Source organism: Prosopis cineraria, unplaced genomic scaffold (assembly GCF_029017545.1).
Source record: "Prosopis cineraria cultivar Desert tree isolate PC_DT_omini unplaced genomic scaffold, ASM2901754v1 PC6, whole genome shotgun sequence".
Lineage (NCBI taxonomy): Eukaryota > Viridiplantae > Streptophyta > Magnoliopsida > Fabales > Fabaceae > Prosopis > Prosopis cineraria.
Genome location: NW_026555337.1, coordinates 11,141,110 through 11,160,964, shown reverse-complemented (window position 1 = coordinate 11,160,964; position 19,855 = coordinate 11,141,110). Strand labels below are relative to the sequence as shown.

At 30.9% G+C, this 19,855-nt stretch overlaps 2 protein-coding genes across 2 annotated transcripts; both read right to left on the bottom strand.

Moving 5' to 3' along the window:
- Positions 1 to 20: 20 nt before the first annotated feature.
- Positions 21 to 3,108, bottom strand: LOC129312657 (protein SRG1-like). The gene is made up of 4 exons (XM_054955331.1): positions 2,733 to 3,108; positions 2,387 to 2,634; positions 1,041 to 1,401; positions 21 to 679 (listed from the first exon to the last, which is right to left on the bottom strand). The coding sequence occupies exons 1-4, from the start codon at positions 2,988 to 2,990 to the stop codon at positions 524 to 526; spliced, it is 1,023 nt and encodes a 340-aa protein (XP_054811306.1). The 5' UTR covers positions 2,991 to 3,108; the 3' UTR covers positions 21 to 523.
- An 11,560-nt stretch (positions 3,109 to 14,668) lies between these two features.
- LOC129312656 (protein SRG1-like) lies at positions 14,669 to 19,591 on the bottom strand. Its single transcript, XM_054955330.1, has 5 exons — positions 19,482 to 19,591; positions 17,470 to 17,777; positions 17,125 to 17,372; positions 15,778 to 16,102; positions 14,669 to 15,058 (listed from the first exon to the last, which is right to left on the bottom strand). Exons 2-5 carry the CDS (start codon positions 17,725 to 17,727, stop codon positions 14,783 to 14,785), a joined length of 1,107 nt encoding a protein of 368 aa, XP_054811305.1. The 5' UTR covers positions 17,728 to 17,777; positions 19,482 to 19,591; the 3' UTR covers positions 14,669 to 14,782.
- Positions 19,592 to 19,855: the final 264 nt, after the last annotated feature.

The window sequence follows — 19,855 nt, the reverse complement described above, 5'->3', positions numbered from 1 at the left end:
GATTTGGGAGATCCAAACAATTTTCCTTGGCACAAGCTACTTATTTGATTCAATGCAACACGTTCTGTTTAAGAAGGGAAAAATGAAGAGTATAGATGGAACCCAAGATATCACCTTAGTTCAGTTTTATGGCCAGAAATTGTCATTGTATTTCTGCTCATTTGCAACTCTTGACAAATTCGAATATTCAAAAGCCTGTTCTTGTATTTCTAGCAGTTTATGAGCAACAAGCCTAGAAGAAGCTTAATTTAAAATCACAAATAAAGAAACTGTGAGAAGCCTGTTCACAATCTATTCACTCAGTTTTTTTCTTCATTTTCATTGCACTGTTGTATCCTCATGGCATCTAGATAGGATTTTCCCTGGAGTTCACGACTAGATACGCCTTCGAGGTATTCATCTTGTCCTATTCTTTTAAACTTTGGTGGAGTATGCTCAGTGACCAAGCTTGGTGAAGGACCTATCTCTGCATCATATCTTGGATTGTAAAATGTTGCATTGGAAAGTCTCTCTTTCTCAGAGTTTACTGTTGCTCGGTGCTCAACACTTCGGTATGTGGTGAAGGACCTATCTCTGCATCATATCTTGGATTGTAAAATGTTGCATTGGAAAGTCTCTCTTTCTCAGAGTTTACTGTTGCTCGGTGCTCAACACTTCGGTATGTCCCATTGGTTATGATCTGCCACGTGAGATATACAGAAAAAGATAGCAGAATTTAAGTGGGCAAGGGACACATTGAAAAAATGATTTACATACCTCTTTAATTCAATTTCAAACTCTTCAATTTGGTAATCAAAAAATTGGTTTTTATTATCCCTATTTGAAACGTGATTTATTTTAAGTAGTAAATATGCATGTAATATGGATTTAGTCTGTGAAATGTACTTCAGCTATAAAATGTAGTGGGAGATAAGATAAAGGACTGGTAGGTCCCATTTTTGGAAATGTGGGTCCTACTTGCTCTATCCTTCTCTTTAGTCGAAGATTGAAGGGCACTTCAATAAATCTAACTTCAATGTTATATATCTTATATTTGTTACCTCTAGTGTGTCTCCAATGTTGAGAATGAATGCATTAGGGAGAGGCCTAACAGGTATCAGAATGAATGCATTAGGGAGAGGCCTAACAGGTATCCACATGCCATCTTTTATAATCTGAAGGCCTTCTACTTCGTTGAGTTGCAGAAGAATGGTGAGACCTACAGCATCAGAATGGGGTGTGAGACCATCGACTTTGTGAGGCTGAGGACGTGGAGGGTAATAGTTCATTCTCAGTGATTGCATTCCTTCTTCAAATAACTCCCTGATTTCCATGCTTTCCATCTCCAGAGCTTTTTCCATTTGTTCCATAATAGTCATTGCTAGATTTTTCATCTGAAGTGAGTATAGTTCTAGAGTTTCTCTGTATTCAAAACATTACTCAGCATCAAATCAAGTAGCTGACAGGGAATATATGCAAATTATCCATTGGGCATGCAAAAATCACAGAATCACACTATGCTTAACAAAGAATTACAACATCAGTACAAAGCAATTAATGATAATTCCTAATTTGTTCATAGCTTATTTGCAATAAAAAAAAAATCCTCCAACTAAGAGATCAAGGAGAAGAGAGAGAAAGACAAACCAAGGAGAAGAGAGGCGGACGAATTCACTGGCAAAAGAAGAGAAAGACAGACGAAAGGAATGAAAGTGTATTCAAGGGTAGCATAGTCAGTTTAAAAGTTAAGTACACATTTAACTCCCTCATACCAACCCCCAAATGTTTGTTTGAAAAGCTACTACAAGTTACATCTAGCAAATCCGCTTTCCCCAATTTTATAAATGTGGATTAGGTATAAAAGTGATATCTAAACAACATTTAAGCTTTCACAATGTCACAAAAATTACCCAAAAAATTTTTGGCTTTCAGAAAGTTCCAAAAACACTATAAAAGTCAAAAGTTGATATGAGATGAGAAATGACTTTGATAATTTTGCATCTAAGAATGCATGACAGTTAGAGAGGGTTTTATGCATTTGCGCAAAGCTTGAAATTATTGTTCACAGCTTTGTGAATAGGTGGCTATTAGCTTCTTACATAATTGACTAGTAAGGAAGAGGAGATTTGAAAAGAAAAATATGTGAGGGGGAATTAAGCGACTAAGTAATATATTTTATATAAATAAAAATAATTTGCTAATGAATGAATATATTCAATGAAAATAATTTATCAATATGCTAAACCTTCTTTTTTAGCATAATCAATATACTATACTAATTACAGTAGTTAAGCATATTGACCAAAATACGTCATCAAACCTCAATACAAATTTTTTAAGTAAATCAACTTTTTCCAACAAAGAAATATGCATATAGAGAAAGATACTAGAGGGTGGGGGGGAGAACCTGAAATGAAAAGGTAGGTGAGGGAACAGGCAAGGATTCCTCAAATGGATTGGGAGTGTAAAGATGAAGAAAAGGTCAGCCCAATCAAGCTTTTGATCATCACTCACAACAAAGGCTTGTCCAAATCCCTCCAAATCTCCTTCTCTCTGCCAAAACTTCTTCTTCTCTGACATTTCCAAATTGAAAAATTCCTCTATCTCCTTCTTCATCTTCTCCACCAACCCTGGCCCTACCCCATGATTCACCAACTACACAAATTATTTCAATTCTTCACTCAGTATTTGCTTTGTCAGAAACTAACAAAAGATGAGGATTGTGAGAGAGATAGAGAGAAAAGGAACCACACCTGCAAGAATCCCCACTGTCTGCAAGCATGGTGAAGCTTAGCCAATTCTTCTTCAGAACTTGTTGATTCCTCAGTGATCAATCTCTGCATATCAATCACTGGGATTTCTGGCAAATCATCCGACTCTGAAACAATACTTTGTTGTTGTTGATCAGGACGAACATATCTGTCTGGAATCTCAGTGATGTTCTTTGCTAGCTCTTGAACTGATGGAACAAGCAGAGAATTCCACTTTGGCTTCACCCTTTCTTCTTCCATGGCCTTCCCTAACAGCCAACCCTTGAGGCTTGAGCGTTCCTTTGCTTAATATTGAGAACTGGTATGGTGAGTTGCACTTCTTATAACGTAGAAAGTAGGTGAAAGTGAATGTGTTCAATGTTATTTGGGAGAGCTTTTGTGATGTATATTTGGGTGTTGGGGGTATTAATTAATGAGTTAAAATATCTACTTATTTTTATATTGCTATGGTACCCTCGTTTGTCCATTTTTCTTTCGTCTCTGTGTATTAATTCGTCTATTAAGATATATAAATATAATATGGTGTTTTAGTTGGATATGTCTTTAAATAATAAATTCCCTAAAATTTATTTAAATCATATAAAATTTTTATATTTTATTAAACCATTTGACCCTTAGTGGAAAACACTGGAAATGTTCTATCTCATGACCATGCTATCTCTAATTCTTTTCAATTAATTTTTAGTATTAATGCGTATTGCCTATTTATATAATTTTTTTGTCTAATATGTCAAACTTTTTAATTTTTTATTCTTATTATTTAATATATCAAATTTTATGTTATTTAAAAATTTTATCACATATATTTTTCAAATATTTCTAGCATGAAACATTCGTAGAATAAAAGTTACAAGTAATAAAAATTGATATCATTTTTTATAATTATATATTTAAAATCACTCTTTATTATACATAATCCAAATAATTTTAAGTTTTCTTAACTAACTTTTTTAAAAAATATATACAAATATAAATTTTGTTATAACAATTGACTTTCATTAAATTAACTTTTATCAAATAAATTTTTAAAAAACTGACTTTTAACTAATAGAAAATCAAATGGGCACATAATCTCTCTACTACTATATATTCTCTTCGTTTAAAAATGTAAGTCATTTTTAACTGAATATTATTTCAAATAAAATGGTTATTTATCTTTAAGCTAACCATATCTTTTTATATTTATCTCTATTTAATAGGGTGTTTCACCCTAAAAAATATATAAAGTGATCTATTTAATAGGGGCATTTAAAAAAAGGTAATGATTATACATTAAAAAATTAAAAATATCTTATATTTTTTAACATTTAATCCCTTAAAAAATACCTTACATTTTTTACGGAACGTGTCACTTTCTAGAAAATATTGATGATTCTTTTTATAAGTCACTTTGCATAAAAAAGGTGAATCATTAATTATTTGCTTTTGATTTTACTCTTTTCAATTTTTCAAAAGTATCCCTAATGATGAATGACTTTAGATTTATTGTAGGTGTTTAATAGAAATAAATATAAAAATATAGGATTAGTTTGAAAGTAGGTAACTACTTTATTAAAAAGGTGAGATTCAGTTAAAAAATTTTTATATTTTTGAATGGAGAGAATATCTCTTTTAAGGAACCGCATTCCGTACCCTTAAGGTGATTTTGACCCTTCATTTTATCTCAAAATAATCTCAGTCATTGATTTTAAACTAATTTTTAAATCTTTTAAATATTATATTTGTGAAAATAAAAATTGTAAAAAAAAATATTATTAAATTTTGAATGTCTAAAATATATATGGATAGTCAATTTATAAAAATTACTAAAAATTAATATTAAATTAGATTATTCATATTATATCTGGATTATACAGAATATATTTGGATGGTCAATTTATAAAAGACATAAAAAAATTTATATTAAATTGGACCATATCCAAATTAAATTTGTATTAATAAAATTAATTATCAACAGATTTATTTTAAAATTGATCTTTTTTATGTATTTTTATTTTGATAAATATAAAATAAAAATAAAAAGTTAAATTTAAATTATCCAGATCTTATCAAAAGTGATCTATATATGATAGTGCTTATCATGTAATAAGCACTGAAAGCAATCTAGGTTTAACATCAAAAATTTTTATGATTTTTATTTTCACAAATATAATATTTAAAATATTTAAAAATTAATTTAAAATCAAATGGCATAGATTATTTTTAGATAAAATGAAGGCTCAAGATCACCCCTTAGAGGTGAGCACATCATCAATTTGATGAGTACAGAATGCAGATCCCTCTTTTAATCTAAAACTCTAATAGGAGCATATCAAAATTACTTATCTCCCCATTACAAACAAATAACTAATTATTGGTATTCCAAAAAATGACTTGCATATTGAAATGAAGGATTTTTTTGAATTTAAAAATAAACATATATTTAAAACAGCAATGGCTCCCATAGATAATAATGATAACTTGTTTCAAAAAAAAAAATACAAAGGAGGTTATGTATATTCATAGTTCTAATATTTAAATACTTTGGACATATTCAGCCTTAATAGGTCCAAAATGATTTTTATTTTTTCCTTAAAAATATATATAACACAATGCTAATGATATAATATAATGACATCATATAATTTAAATAAACAATCTCATGTAGTAAGATAAGGCTTATTGTTATTGTTTTTTTATATAACATATATTAAATATTAATTAATTATTCAAGTCTTGATTGATTTTATACCAAAAGACCACATATTTGAGTATATGATTTTGAATTTTTTAAAAATAAAAAGATCCATATTGTTATATTTTTATCATTTTTTAATCTTTAACATATCTTAAAATAATATTTTAATCTTGAATTTTAAGAACCTCAATTTTTCTTAAAAAAAATTAATTTGAGCCTTTTATATTTTTTAAGTGCTCAAAAAAATATAGGGAGAATCACATCCAAAAACTTGAGAAGAAAGTTTTTATAGATAAGGACTAATAGCAAGTCCCATTAAAAAGAAGTTAATATTTTTATTTCAATAGTAATCCATTTCACATTAGTTCTTGTTTGTGAATAATTTTCTTATTAGGTCCTTGTTTGTGATTCTACCAAAAATATATTGTATATTTTTAAATAATGACAATAATTAATTTTAAAATAAAAATAAAAATTTTCTTGAGATTAAAAGATAAAAAAATATTTGACAGTTTGACCTAGCTCGAATAAGTCCAAGATGTTAAGATTAGGGTTAATTATATAGGTATTTTTTTAAGAAATCCAAACCTGCCCAAATAAACTTGACCTGAATTATAAGTTCATCCCATCCAAATTACTCATATAGTGCACAAGGTTCAATCAGATTTGAATTCAGTGAGTGACTTAAGTTTACTCATTTAGTAAGTGTCTTAATTATAGTCATTGAATTTTATTAATATTTAAAAATTATCAAAATACATTTCTTTAAAAAAAATTAAAACAACTTTCAAGATTAAAACCTCACTATGTATATTGTTCCCTTCAAAAATTTAAAATTCAATATTTTATCCATATTATATAATGAAATTTTTGACAAATATTTGATTAAACTGAACAGTTGTTATCGAACTACATGAAATTTATTGAGTAAATGAATTTATATCACTCAACGAACCCAATTGTGTTCAGTCATATCCGTGAGAATTCAGGTGATGTGATAGTTATAGTATAGTGCTTGAATTCTCAAGTCAAAATGCTGTCCTCTTTAATTAATTAATTTCATCATAAAAAAATAATGCCGTTGAATTGAATGTTGTATGCGTACGTGGCACCATTAAATCATGCCGTGAAGGTAAACCAGATTCAACTTGCAAGTGAAAATAAAATGATAAACCTGACGTCAGATGTTACAACGTCACTTGCATCATTTTCATCCCTTTGATCCGCGGGCCTCAAATTTTCAATTTCAAAATGTTGCAACTGGAATTTTTTTTTTTTAAAAAAAGCAGCTCATTGCAAGTCAGTAATTTCAAGATTAAGCACCCTCCAGATTACTCACAAATTAATGAACTAACTCATCATGTGCTCAACAATCATTGAAGACTAATTAGTCCCACAGGTGAGCCCTGGTGAGAACTTCCATGGCAAGTTCCAACCATCCAATTGATTATAATGATTTAGATATTTCTTTTTTCAATGATAATAAGTATTATTATCAATAGATTTGAATTGTCTATATCTAGCTACTTGAGTGAACAAAATTTATTTGAAATGATATCTTCATATGCCCCACTAAAATTGAGAGAATTTATGGGTTTCTAACTATCAACTTACTTTAAGATGAGCCAATCAATATTAGGCAGACAAGTTTTTTTTTTTTTTAAATATAAAGCTACATAGACTTGTGCAAATGAAAATTAATCATATCATGTCTAAATTCATAAAGTTTTGATATCATAGGGGTGGATTATAAAAAAAAAAATCTTAATGTCCAAATTGTTATTGGAAATCTATAGGCAAGCAAGCTAACAATTTGTACATTAACTTTTTTAAACACATGATTGAAGATGATTATCCAAGCTTTCATGACAGTGTCTCTAATATTTTATTATAATCAATGCTTGTTGATAAAGTTTGGGATTATACAGAATCACAAATAAAGAACTTATTTAAATCTTGGAGATTATAGTGAAAATTTTAAGTTGATTTTACTCACTATATGTAAATCAAATATCTTTTTGATAGAGAACCAATATAGATATTTGGTGTATTCTTTTTTTTTTTTTAATAAGAAGCAAACTTTGTTAAAACAAAGTAAAAAGATTCCAACATTAAAGGCCCAACACTCTGGAAATAAAAAGGCCATACAGAAAAAAAGAAGCTGGCCCAACAAAGCTAACTATTATGTGTATCTCTCTTCCAATTGCATTAAAAAGAGTAAAAGAATAAATAAGCTTCTACATTATATGTTAAGCAATATTTGGAATTCAAAACTTTTTTTATAATGTATCTTTTCAACATTTGAAAATATTATAATTTGGTTCTTGTCATTAACAAATGGTAATTTTAAAAATTAGAAATAAGGACCCAAAAATTACAAAAAATGACCAAAAAATTATATAATTTTTTTATTATTTTCTAATCAATTAATTGTTAAAGTTAATTTTTATTAACAGCAGAGGTCAAATTATACTGTTTTCAAAAGTTGAAGAGAAATATTACACAAAAATAAGTTTAAGATTCTAGATACTTTTAAATTCATAGTTCAAGGTCAATTTACTTTTTTACCTCATTAAAAAATGTGGATTATATTGACACATGCTCATATATTGATATTCTTCCTTTTTTTTTCCCCAAATGTATTGGTATTCTTTTAAGAGTTTATTTACTTAAATTCATTTCTTAATTTATGTGTCATTCTTGCATAGGGATTATACTACATTCCAATTTTTTCGGATATCTCTAACAAGGCTACTTCTATTCATTTCTACTCTAAAAATTTCATCTCAAAGATGTGAAAACCTTGAGAGACATTTTGAAAAACATGTGAAATGTGAGAAGTGAGTAGATTAAATTTAAACTTTGGGATTATACTACAATTAGGACATATGTATGTAGACTCTAGGACACAATTTAACATATTTTTAGGGTTAAAAGATAATTTTACCTTTAAACTATATGTCCTAGAGGGTCTAAAATCCTAAATCCATTTTTGTATAATGTTTTTCTTGAATATTTGAAACTAATATAATATCACCAACTGTTAACAAAAATAAATTTTAATCGTTAGTTAATAAGAAATTATAAAAAAAGATATTAAAAATTATAAAATAGGAATGCGATATTTTACCAAAAAAATAATAGTTGAATTGTTAAAAATTATTCATTTATAAATTTTAGATGTACTAGTTGACTACTAACTTTTTAAAGATGATTTATAAATTTTAGAGAAATATTTATAAACAATAAAAATATTAAATATTAAAATAATTAAATCTAAAACATATAATAATATTTTAAATTTTAAATTTAAATTCAAATCTATTCATCTTAACTTTAAAGTTTGATATTAGAATTACAACACATACGTATAGGACAACACCATTTCACTTTTTTTTTTTAAAATCAAACAGCATGATTATAAATAAAATAAATCAAAATTTTATACTTCTAAGAAATTCTATCTAAACATTAAAATTTAAACATGATAGAAAATCAAAAATAATAATGATTTAGTCCAAATAATTTTGGCCCAATTATAACTCAATCCCAAAGCTTAACTACTTATATTTCAATTTACTTCAGTTATAACTCAATCTTAATATTTTTAAAAACTTATTGAATCTTTCATGACTTATCCTACATGGTAGTGATGTGGACTCTTAGAGTTGAAGTTTGCTGATGTGTTATCCTTGTCAACGCCACATGGATGTATTATTTATCATCACGCATTATACTAGTAGAATCTTGTCTTCACTTTCTTCTCGCCTGGTGGTTCTTCAGTTTCAGGTGAAGAAACAGAGATGCATTATTTCCCATGTTTGCTGTCTCTAGTAAAATCTTTAAGGTTGTGTTTGGATGGATAGATTTAGATTGAAAATTTGGATTTGAAATCTCACAAACTTCATAAATTTTAAATTCTTTGTTTGGATGATATAAAATATTTTAAATTATAATATTAAAATCTTTTGTTTGGATCTCAAATAAAATTAAATTTAAATTCTATGTTTGAATTTAAAGGCAACTCGAACAATGTTGGCATCTGGTCCTAGTCAAAGTCGATGGTTCGATCCAAATTAGGGGTGGCGGCCAGTCTTAGTTGACTTCAGCTATCTGAATCTGGACAACGTTAATGGTCTAGTCTCGATTGGTAGTGGCAGCTTGGTCCAAGTTGACATTGACTGTCCTGATTGATGCCAACAATTCGGTCCCGATCATAGTTGATAGTGTAGTCCCAATCAAAGTTGGCCTTTCGATCTCAGTAAGCTTTGACGATCTGGTCTCAGTTGGCGTTGGTCATTCGGTCTTGGTTGGTGTTAATCGTTTGTTCTTGGCCAGCATTGGCAATCCAATCCCAATCGGCTTAGGAGGTTCGGCCCAGTTGGCTTCAACAGTTCGATCCTGGTTGGCGTCGGCATTCTGGTCCTATTCAAAGCCTATAGTTTAGTCTCTGTTTGCTTTAGTTGTTCGGTCCCTAGTTTGCGTTGAAGATCTGGTCTTAGTTAGCTTCAGTGTTTTGGTTTATTGGAAGTCAGTCAAAAGCAACAATGTCGAAGTCAACAAGTGCACGAAAAGGAAGAGAGGGTTTTCATAAAAATTTGAAATAATAAAGGTCTAAAAAAGATTTAAAATTACAAATAAATTGAAGTAGGATTTAGATTTGGATTTGAGTTAAATTCAAATCCGCAAATTTTTAATTACTCAAATAATAAATTTGGCTCATATTCAAATTCAAATTTAAATCCACATGTATCTAAACATAACATAAAATTAATTGAATAGAGCATTCTTTGATTATTTTAGCCAAGGATTAGTTTATCCGAAAAATAGAGATAAACATTCTTTTATCATCTTGCACTTTTTTCACTCAACAATATTCATGGCTAAGAATTACTGTGATTCTTTTATCAGTTTTTAAAAACTAAGAAATGCATTTAAGCCACTATACTCAGTACTTCCACATGAAGTCATTCCCTCAAGTTCCTCAATTATACATACATATATAATTAAGTAACAAACCCATGCAAGAGGTCCTGTCCGTTATATAGCACATCAAAATGAGTTTTTTCACATGCTTTTCGTATTTTTGCAGCCACACATTTGTCTTCACGTTGAGCACATGCTTGAGTTGTCTTCTTTTAAACATACCCAATAATCTTGCAGCTTTCTTCATTTACTGTCTTTTAAACACCCAGTTTAGCGAGTCTAGCGAGCTGCCCGACTGTGGAGATGAGCAAGAAGATCGAGCCTTTGATGAAGATGGCGACGAGGGCACTTGGTAGGAGATATTATGCGACCCAAATAGAGGTTAGTGAAAGCACTCATTATGATGCAGCCAATAATGAGGGAGGTAGCAGCGAGGCGAGGGGCAATGCTCAAGTCTCTGCGTGTTTTCTCGACTCAGGCAGCGGGACCCGTGAAGAAACATTGACTCAGCACATTTTTAATGATGTGGGATCCACGTGGCGTTGATAAGGATAGCACATGAGCAAATTCCAACGCTAGCAATCCTCATCAATGCCACATAGGATAATTTATAATGGATTAAATAGTTTTTTTCTAAAAAAATATAGGACCTCACTTATAACCTGGTTAAAGTTGAAGATTGAGTTGTTCAGAGACTATGTTATAATTAAATTGAAACTTCAAGGAATAAATGTTAATTCTCGCAAGAAAATATTTTAAATAAACTATGTACTATTATATCATTGATTAAAGGAGGACAAATTGGAGCTTTATTATATATATAACAATAAAAGAGCACATGAATGATGATATATCCCTTTCATCCTCTTATTCTGCTAATTAGGATGAATCAATGACCCAACTTTATTCCTTAACCACTTTACAAATACTAAATCAACAACAACAACAATAACTCAGAACATTACACGACTCGATTCACAAACTATAATGACAATGACGATTATGCCCTCCTCTCAAACACGACAGGAAGAACATTACCATCCAGAGCCGCCAGAATCTTGCCATTCTCACGTAATCCACCAATAGTCCCACAATCAAACCTACAAGTAGGACACACTTCTGTAGGACACCATTGAATGTTATAGCTTCCTTCGGACTGTGCCTCCGCAATCCTAAAATAGATAGTATAATGAACAAGATTCAGCTTGCAAGTAAAAATAAAACGGTGAACTTGACGTTAGATATTACAATGTCACTTGCATCATTTTCATCTCTTTGATCCCTCAGCTCTTAGTCTCAGGCCAACCGGGCTTCAAATTTTCCAATTTCAAAATCTTACTACAACTGGATTTTAAAAAAACAGCAGCTCATTGCAGGTCAGTACTTTCAAGATTAAGCACCCTCCAGATTACTCACATATTCATGAACCAACTCATCATGTGCTCAACAATCATTGAAGACTAATTAGTCCCACAGGTGAGCCCTCGTAAGAACTCCCATTGCAAATTCCAACCATCCAAATGATTAGAATGGTTTAGATATTTCTATTTCAATGGTAATAATAATTATTAGTAATAGATTTGAATTGTGTAGATCTACTTGAATAGCCAAAATTTATTTAAAACGAAATCTTTATATGCCTGACTAAAATTGAGAGAATTTATGGGTTTCTAACTATCAACTTAATTACTTCATGACGAGCCAACAAAGATTATTTATGCCTGTGGATTCTCTCAATGTTAGGCAGACAATTTTTTTTTTTTAAATATAAAGCTACAGTTTTTTTTTTAATATAAATTCCAACCATCCAATGCTTGAGCTGTCTTCTTTTAACCATACCCAATAATCTTGCAGCTTTCTTCATTTACTGTCTTTTAAACACCCAGTTTAGCGAGTCTAGCGAGCTGCCCGACTGTGGAGATGAGCAAGAAGATCAAGCCTTTGGTGAATATGGCGACGAGGGCACTTGGTAGGATATATTATGCGACCCAAATAGAGGTTAGTGAAAGCACTCATTATGATGCAGCCAATAATGAGGGAGGAAGCAGCGAGGGGCAATGTTCAAGTCTCTGCAAGTTTTCTCGACTCAGGCAGCGTGACCCATGAAGAAACATTCACTCAGCACATTTTAATGATGTGGGATTCACGTGGCGTTGATAAGGATAGCACATAAGCAAATTCCAACTCTAGCATTCCTCGTCATTGCCACATAGGATAATTTATAATGGATTAAGTAGTTTTTTTTTTTTGGAAATATATGACCTCAGTTTGTAACCCGGTTAAAGTTGAAGACTGAGTTGTTTAGAGACTATGTTATATTAAGTTGAAACTTCAAGAAATAAATGATTAATTCTCGCTAGAATATATTTGAAATAAACTATGTACTATTATATCATTGATTAAAGAAGGGCAATTTGGAGCTTTATTATATATATATATATATATATATATATATATATAACAATAAAAGAGCATATGAATGATGGTATAACCCTTTCATCCTTTTATTCTGCTAATTAGGATGAATCAATGACCCAACATTATTCCTTAACCACTTTACAAATACTAAATCAACAACACCACCACCAATAACTCAAACATTACACAACTCGATTCACAAACTATAATGAATCTGGTTTACCTTCACGACATGATTCAATGGTGCCAAGTATAATTGGAAATATTTTAAACTTTGTTGCTAACTTAAAAGGACTTAAAAGTTTTTAATATCATTATTAAGGCACTTGTATATGATATTTAATGAGAGTATAATTGAAAATATGCTTTAAGAAATTAAGGTTTTAACAAACATTTTTTGAAAACTGTGAATTAATTACTAATGTCCTATATTTTAATTTGGAGAAAGTATATATTAGATCTTGTTGAGTTATATTGATTGTGTTGTTTTTACTTTTTAGTATAACTATAAGAGAGATTTTTTTTAATTAAAAGGATAATATAGTCTTTAAACTTTCTTCCAAATATCAATTTAAATCTTGATCTTTGATTCGATATAATTCAATCCTTATAGTAATGTAGTTTATTGATTTAAAAAATTATAAGAATTATTATGTTGTAATGAGTTAAAAAAATTATAACTAAGAACCCAGTTATTTCAAATTAATAAATTATAAAAATTGACTGGGAAAGTTTAAATTTTATTGGATCTCCCCGAATGGGCATCTCTTTTCTTTTTTATATAGTGCGAGAAAAAACCACATGCATAAAATAACTATTATGTTTTCATTATCAATAGTTAACAATAATCATTTTTAATATTTTATGAACAAATCTTGCCTGCCAACCCCTAAATTAAAATCCAATGCAATTGATAAAGAAGCCATAAATATATAAACCCCATTTTCAGACTTTCTTTCAATACAAGGCAAATCATATATGTTTTGTTACGTAACAAGTTAAAAGCAGTGTCTCTCCCTAGGAAAATGTTAAGGCATAAGCATCAAACATCGGAGATACACCAGGTTGTCTTACAGTGCGAGCATCAAATCCCATTCCAGCAGTGTTACCACCTAACCAGACCTGCAATTGACCTCAACACCAACCCATATTACCAAAAAAGCCAAGATTGGTCGGTTTGATAATCCCATGATTACAATCAACGTGAAGCTGCTACAGGCACAATCTCACTTCGGTGCAGTTGGTGCCACAGCAGTAGTCGTTGCAGCTCACAGACATTCTGGTGTTGTTCAGTATGGATTGTCATAGGTTAAGGACTTGTGTAGAAGGTGCTATGATTTTTATATCAGGAATTGGATTGTAGGAGGTCGATTAAATCATTAAATAGGTTTAGTTTTTTCCTCCTCTTCTTCTTTTTCTTTTCCTTTTCCTTTTTGGTTCTTCAGGTTACAGTTCTTGTAAAAATGTACATGTATATTTAATTGATTAGTAAGAAGTCCATTGTTCCTCTTCTTCTCAATCTTGACTTGATGATTTTCCATTTTATTGAGGACGCCAACACAGACATAAATGCACATGCGTGCGCATGCATAGACATGCATATGATTAGGCACATAAATACACTTAGTAAACAAGCATACACACACAGAGGATGTCATCAAACTTGCACAAGGCAGCATTTGGTGTGTTAAGAAAGCATAGGAGAGCATTAGATGATTAAGGAAATCCAAACAATTTTCCTTGGCACAAGCTACTTGTTTGATTCACTGCAGCACATCTTGTTTAAAAACGAAAAAGTGAAGAGTATAGATGGAACCCAAGATATCACCTAGTTCAGTTTTATGGCCAAAAATTGTCATTGTATTTCTGCTCATCTATAACTCTTGACACATTCGAATATTCGAAAGCCTGTTCTTGTATTTCTAACAGTTTATTAGCAACAACCATAACAGAAGAAGCTAAATTTAAAATCACAAATGAAGAAACTGTGAGAACTCTGTTCACAATCTATTCACTCAGTTTTTTCTTCATTTTCATTGCATTGTTGTATCCTCATGGCATCTAGATAGGATTTTCCCTGGAGTTCACGACTGAATAGGCCTTTGAAGTATTCATCTACTCCTATTCTTTTGAACTTTGGTGGAGTATGCTCAGTGACCAAGCTTGGTGAAGGACCTATCTCGGCATCATATCTTGGATTGTAAAATGTTGCAATGGAAAGTCTCTCTTTCTCAGAGTTTACTGTTGCTCGGTGCTCAACACTTCGGTATGTCCCATTGGTTATGATCTGCCATGTGAGATATGCAGAAAAGGATCCAAGAATTTATGTTGGTATGGGATAAATTGAAAATATGGCAAAAATGATTTACTTATCTCTTTTTATCTTTTGAGTGAAGATTTTTACATACCTCTTTAATTCAGTTTCCAACTCTTTGATTTGATGATCAAAAAATATGTTCTTATTATCTCTATTTGAAACATGGTTTATTTAAGTTGAAAATATATATGTACTCCTTCTAAACCACAATATAAAATGTCTTCTAGAAGCCTTACTTAGTTTAAAATATAAAGCATTGAATAATTTTTATAATTTTTTTCAATTATATCCCTACTTCCTTTATTACTCTTTTTGAAAAAAATAATGCATTGAAATTTTAATAATTATTATTAAAATATTTATATAAACTATTTAATAAGGGTAAAATTGGAAAGGATGTAATTTTTTAAAAGAAATTAAGGTTTGAAAAAAAATGATGCATTAGATTTTTTTTTTTTTGAGAACTATGAAATAGTCACCAATGTCCTATATTTTGGCCCGAGAGGAGTAACATAGATTTGGTACTGAAATGTACTTCAACCATAAAATGTAGAGGTAGAAAAGATAAAGGGCTGGTAGGTCCCATTTTTGGACATTTGGGTCCGACTTCCCCTATCCTTTTCTTTAGTTGAAGATTGAAGGGCACTTCAATAAATCCAACTTCAATGTTATATACTTATATTTGTTACCTCTAGTATGTCTCCAATGTTGAGAATGAATGCATTAGGGAGAGGCCTAACAGGTACCCACATGCCATCTTTTCTAATCTGAAGGCCTTCTACTTCATTGAGTTGCAGAAGCATGGTGAGACCTACAGCATCAGAATGGGGTGTGAGACCAATGACTTTGTGAGGCAGAGGACATGGAGGGTAATAGTTCATTCTCATTGATTGCATTCCTTCTTCAAATAACTCTCTGATTTCCATGCTTTCCATCTCCAGAGCTTTTTCCATTTGTTCCATAATAGCCATTGCTAGATTTTTCATCTCAACTGAGTATAGTTCTAGAGTTTCTCTGTGTTCAAAACATTACTCAGCATCAAATCAAGTAGATGACAAGTATAATATGTAAATTATCTATTGGGCACGCAAAAATCACACAATCACACTGTGGTCAACAAAGAATTACAACATCAGAACTTGATATACAAAAAAGCAATTAATCATAATTCCTAATTTGTTCATAGCTTATTTGCAATATAAAAAAAATTCTCCAGCTAAGAGATCAAGGAGAAGAGAGAGAAAGACAAACCAAGGAGAAGAAAGGCGAATGAATTCACAGGCAAGAGAAGAGAAAAACAAACCGAGGGATAAAAGTGTAATCAAGGGTAGCATAATCAATTTAAAGGTTAGGTAATCATTTAACTCCCTTATGCCAACCCCCAAATGTTAGTTTGAAAAGTTAGATTCAACAAATTCACTTTCTCCAATTTTATGGATTAGGTATAAAAATAATACTTAAAGAACTCTTGACTTTTAGAAAGTTTAAAAGATGCCCAAACAACTTTTGGCTTTCAAAAACTTCCAAAAGCACTTTGTAAAAAGTAAAAGTTGATTATCCAAACAGATTCTTTATGAAAAGGAGATGAGATGAGAAATGATTTTTATGTCTTAACACCTAAACAAGGATGACAATTAGAGTGGGTTTTATGCATTTGCACAAAGCATGAAATGATTGTTCACAGCTTTGTGAATAGGTGGCTTCTCATATAGCTGACTAGTAAGGAAGAGGAGATTTTTTTGGGGGCAAAGTGAGGAGAATTAAGCGACTAAGTAATATATTATTTTATATTAAAAAACTAATTTGGTAATAAATGAATATATTCAATAAAAATAATTTATCAATATACTAAACTTTCTTTCCAACCATAATCATTATACTATACCAATTACAACAGTTAAGCATATTGACCAAAATACCTCATGAAGCCTCGACACAAATTTTTTAAGTAAATCAATTTTTTCCAATAAAGAAATATGCACAGAGAGAGAGAGGGACTAGAGAGAGAGAGAGAGAGAGAGAGAGAGACAGAGAACCTGAAATGAAGGGGTAGGTGAGGGAACAGGTGAGGCTTCCTCAAATGGATTGGGAGTGTAGTGATGAAGAAAAGGTCAGCCCAATCAAGCTTTTGATCATCACTCACAACAAAGGCTTGTCCAAATCCCTCCACGTCTCCATCTCTCTGCCAAAACTTGTTCTTCTCTGACATCGCCAGATTGAAAAATTCCTGTGTCTCCTTCTTCATCTTCTCCACCAACCATGGCCCCACCCCATGATTCACCAACTACACCAATCATTTCAATCTTCACTCAGTATTTGCTTTGTTAGAAACTTACAAAAGATGAGGATAGTGATAGAGATAGAGAGACAAGGGACCACACCTGGAAGAATCCCCACTGCTTGCAAGCATGGTGAAGCTTAGCCAATTCTTCTTTAGAACTTGCTAATTCCTCAGCGAACAATCTCTGCATATCAATCACTGGGATTTCTGGCAAATCATCCGACTCTGAAACAACAACTTTGTTGTGTTGATCAGGACGAACATATCTGTCTGGAATCTCAGTGATGTTCTTTGCTAGCTCTTGAACTGATGGAACAAGCAGAGAATTCCACTTTGGCTTCACACTTTCTACTTCCATGGCCTTCCCTAACAATAACAACCAACCCTTGAGGCTTGAGCCTTCCTTTCCTGAATATTAAGAACTAGTATGGTGAGTTGCACTATTTATAACGTAGGATGTGTTTGTTGAACCAACTTTTGACTTTATAGTGCTTTTGCAACCTTTTAATTGAAAAATTGTATCAAGGATCGGTAAAGAAAGTTATTTGCAAACAAGAATTAATGACAAATTATCATTTGAGAATAAATAAGTCCATGTTCTCACTTTAACAATAATATATTTTATATCAGTCCTTATTTGTAAATAAATTTCTTCACATGTCCTTAAATATGATTTTTTCCTTTTCAAAAGCCAAAAATTGTTTGGGTAACTTTTTTTTTTAATGAAACTATATTTAAAAAGCACATTGAAAAAGTAGATGAAAGTATATTTTCCCAATATAACTTGGGAGAGCGTTTGAGATGTACATTTGGATGTTGGAATATTAATGAGAGAGTAAACTATATACCTATTTTCTCACTTCGAAGAAAAAAACGTACCTATTTTTGATATTATCTATTTTCTAAATATTAATAATAATGTTTCTTTTATCTCCATCTTGCTAAATATCAATATATAAATAATATAGGGCTCAGGAAAGTAAATCATTTTTTTAAGAAGAGCTTGTTCCATGTGCAAATAATCCATCTATAATTTAAAATGATTTTTTACACCCAATTTACTGCATAATTTATTTGGAAGTCCACATGTTAAAGTTTATAAAAAAAATAGAAAGATTGACAAGTGGGCAAAAGACTACCATACACATTTCAGTCAGAAAAGCCCAAGAATCACATATATTAACAAATTATTTTCTGTAAAAACTAATTGCAATTTTTCCCCTTTTGGGGGGGGGGGGAGTAGAAAGTGCAAGCCATTTTATTGCAAGAAAAAGGTGCTCTCTGTTAATAAGAAAGTGACATGCTACTATTACATGAAACTTCTTATCCCATTAAGTGAGCAAATAAAATGAAGCCTCATTAGCTGACCATGAGAATTTAACTAAGAGCCTAAGCTATTACTCTTTATTTCTGACTAGGTGGTGAGGAAAAGCAAAAAATCGTTTTAGTTTTAAGGGTGATGTCATTATGATTTCGGTCTCTTTGATAAATTTGATTTAGGTAACCCTTCTTTTTATTTTAGGCTTCCATGGGATTTAGTTGACTTATATTTTTCATCATTTGATTCATGTGATTTATATCTAATTCTAGCCAAGTAAATGATTGTATCGGGGCTATTTTGTGGATGAAAAGAGGTGTTACAGTGCGTAAGTATTGAAGAAATTTTGATCAAGGTTCTGATTAAATAGCAATGGCAATGATTAATCTAATAATTAATTTATGTCAATTTTATGAGAGTCGATTGTTGTTGATATTATGAATTATGAAATCGAGTTAAACTTTTCTAAAACAAATATTTATTTAATCTCATTCATCTTAATACTTGAGAAAGTTTTAAAAATCAGATAGAACTAATCGATTTAATCAGTTGAACTTGAAACCAACACTGATCCGAATGAAATAGAAATTAAAGATTGATTGAATCGGTTAACCAGTCAATGAATTGGGAAAACTGTAAAAACTGACCAGTTAACCGGTTTGGCCGGTTAAAAAAAAAGGATACAAAAAAGAAAAAATCAAATGGGAGGGACAAGAATGAAGATGAAAATGAAGAGGATGAAAGAGATCTACAGAAAAAATTAAGGAAAGAAAACGTTTGCAGAAAAACACCACCTTTGATGTGCTTTTTCAGTCACAAAAACTACCAAATATGTCATGAAACCATCATGCAGCAGGAGAGTTGAGAAGTTGCAGTTGGAGCCGCTCAGCCGCGAAGAAAAGAAGGAAAGAAGAAGAACGTTTAGATGAAGGTAGGGGTGTTTGACTTTGTATTTTGTGAAAGTGGGCCCCATGATAATTAAGAGAGACAATGCATGTAAAAGATAACGGATCAATTTGAATTTTTTTTCATTTTCATACCTTTGGCACTGACTCCTGCGATTCCCCTCTCCCTTTCCACGTGAACGGTCATTAAAATTGATCATTTATTTAGTATTTACTTTATTTAATGTCATTAATATATTAATATTATAAAGCAGAAAAGGGGG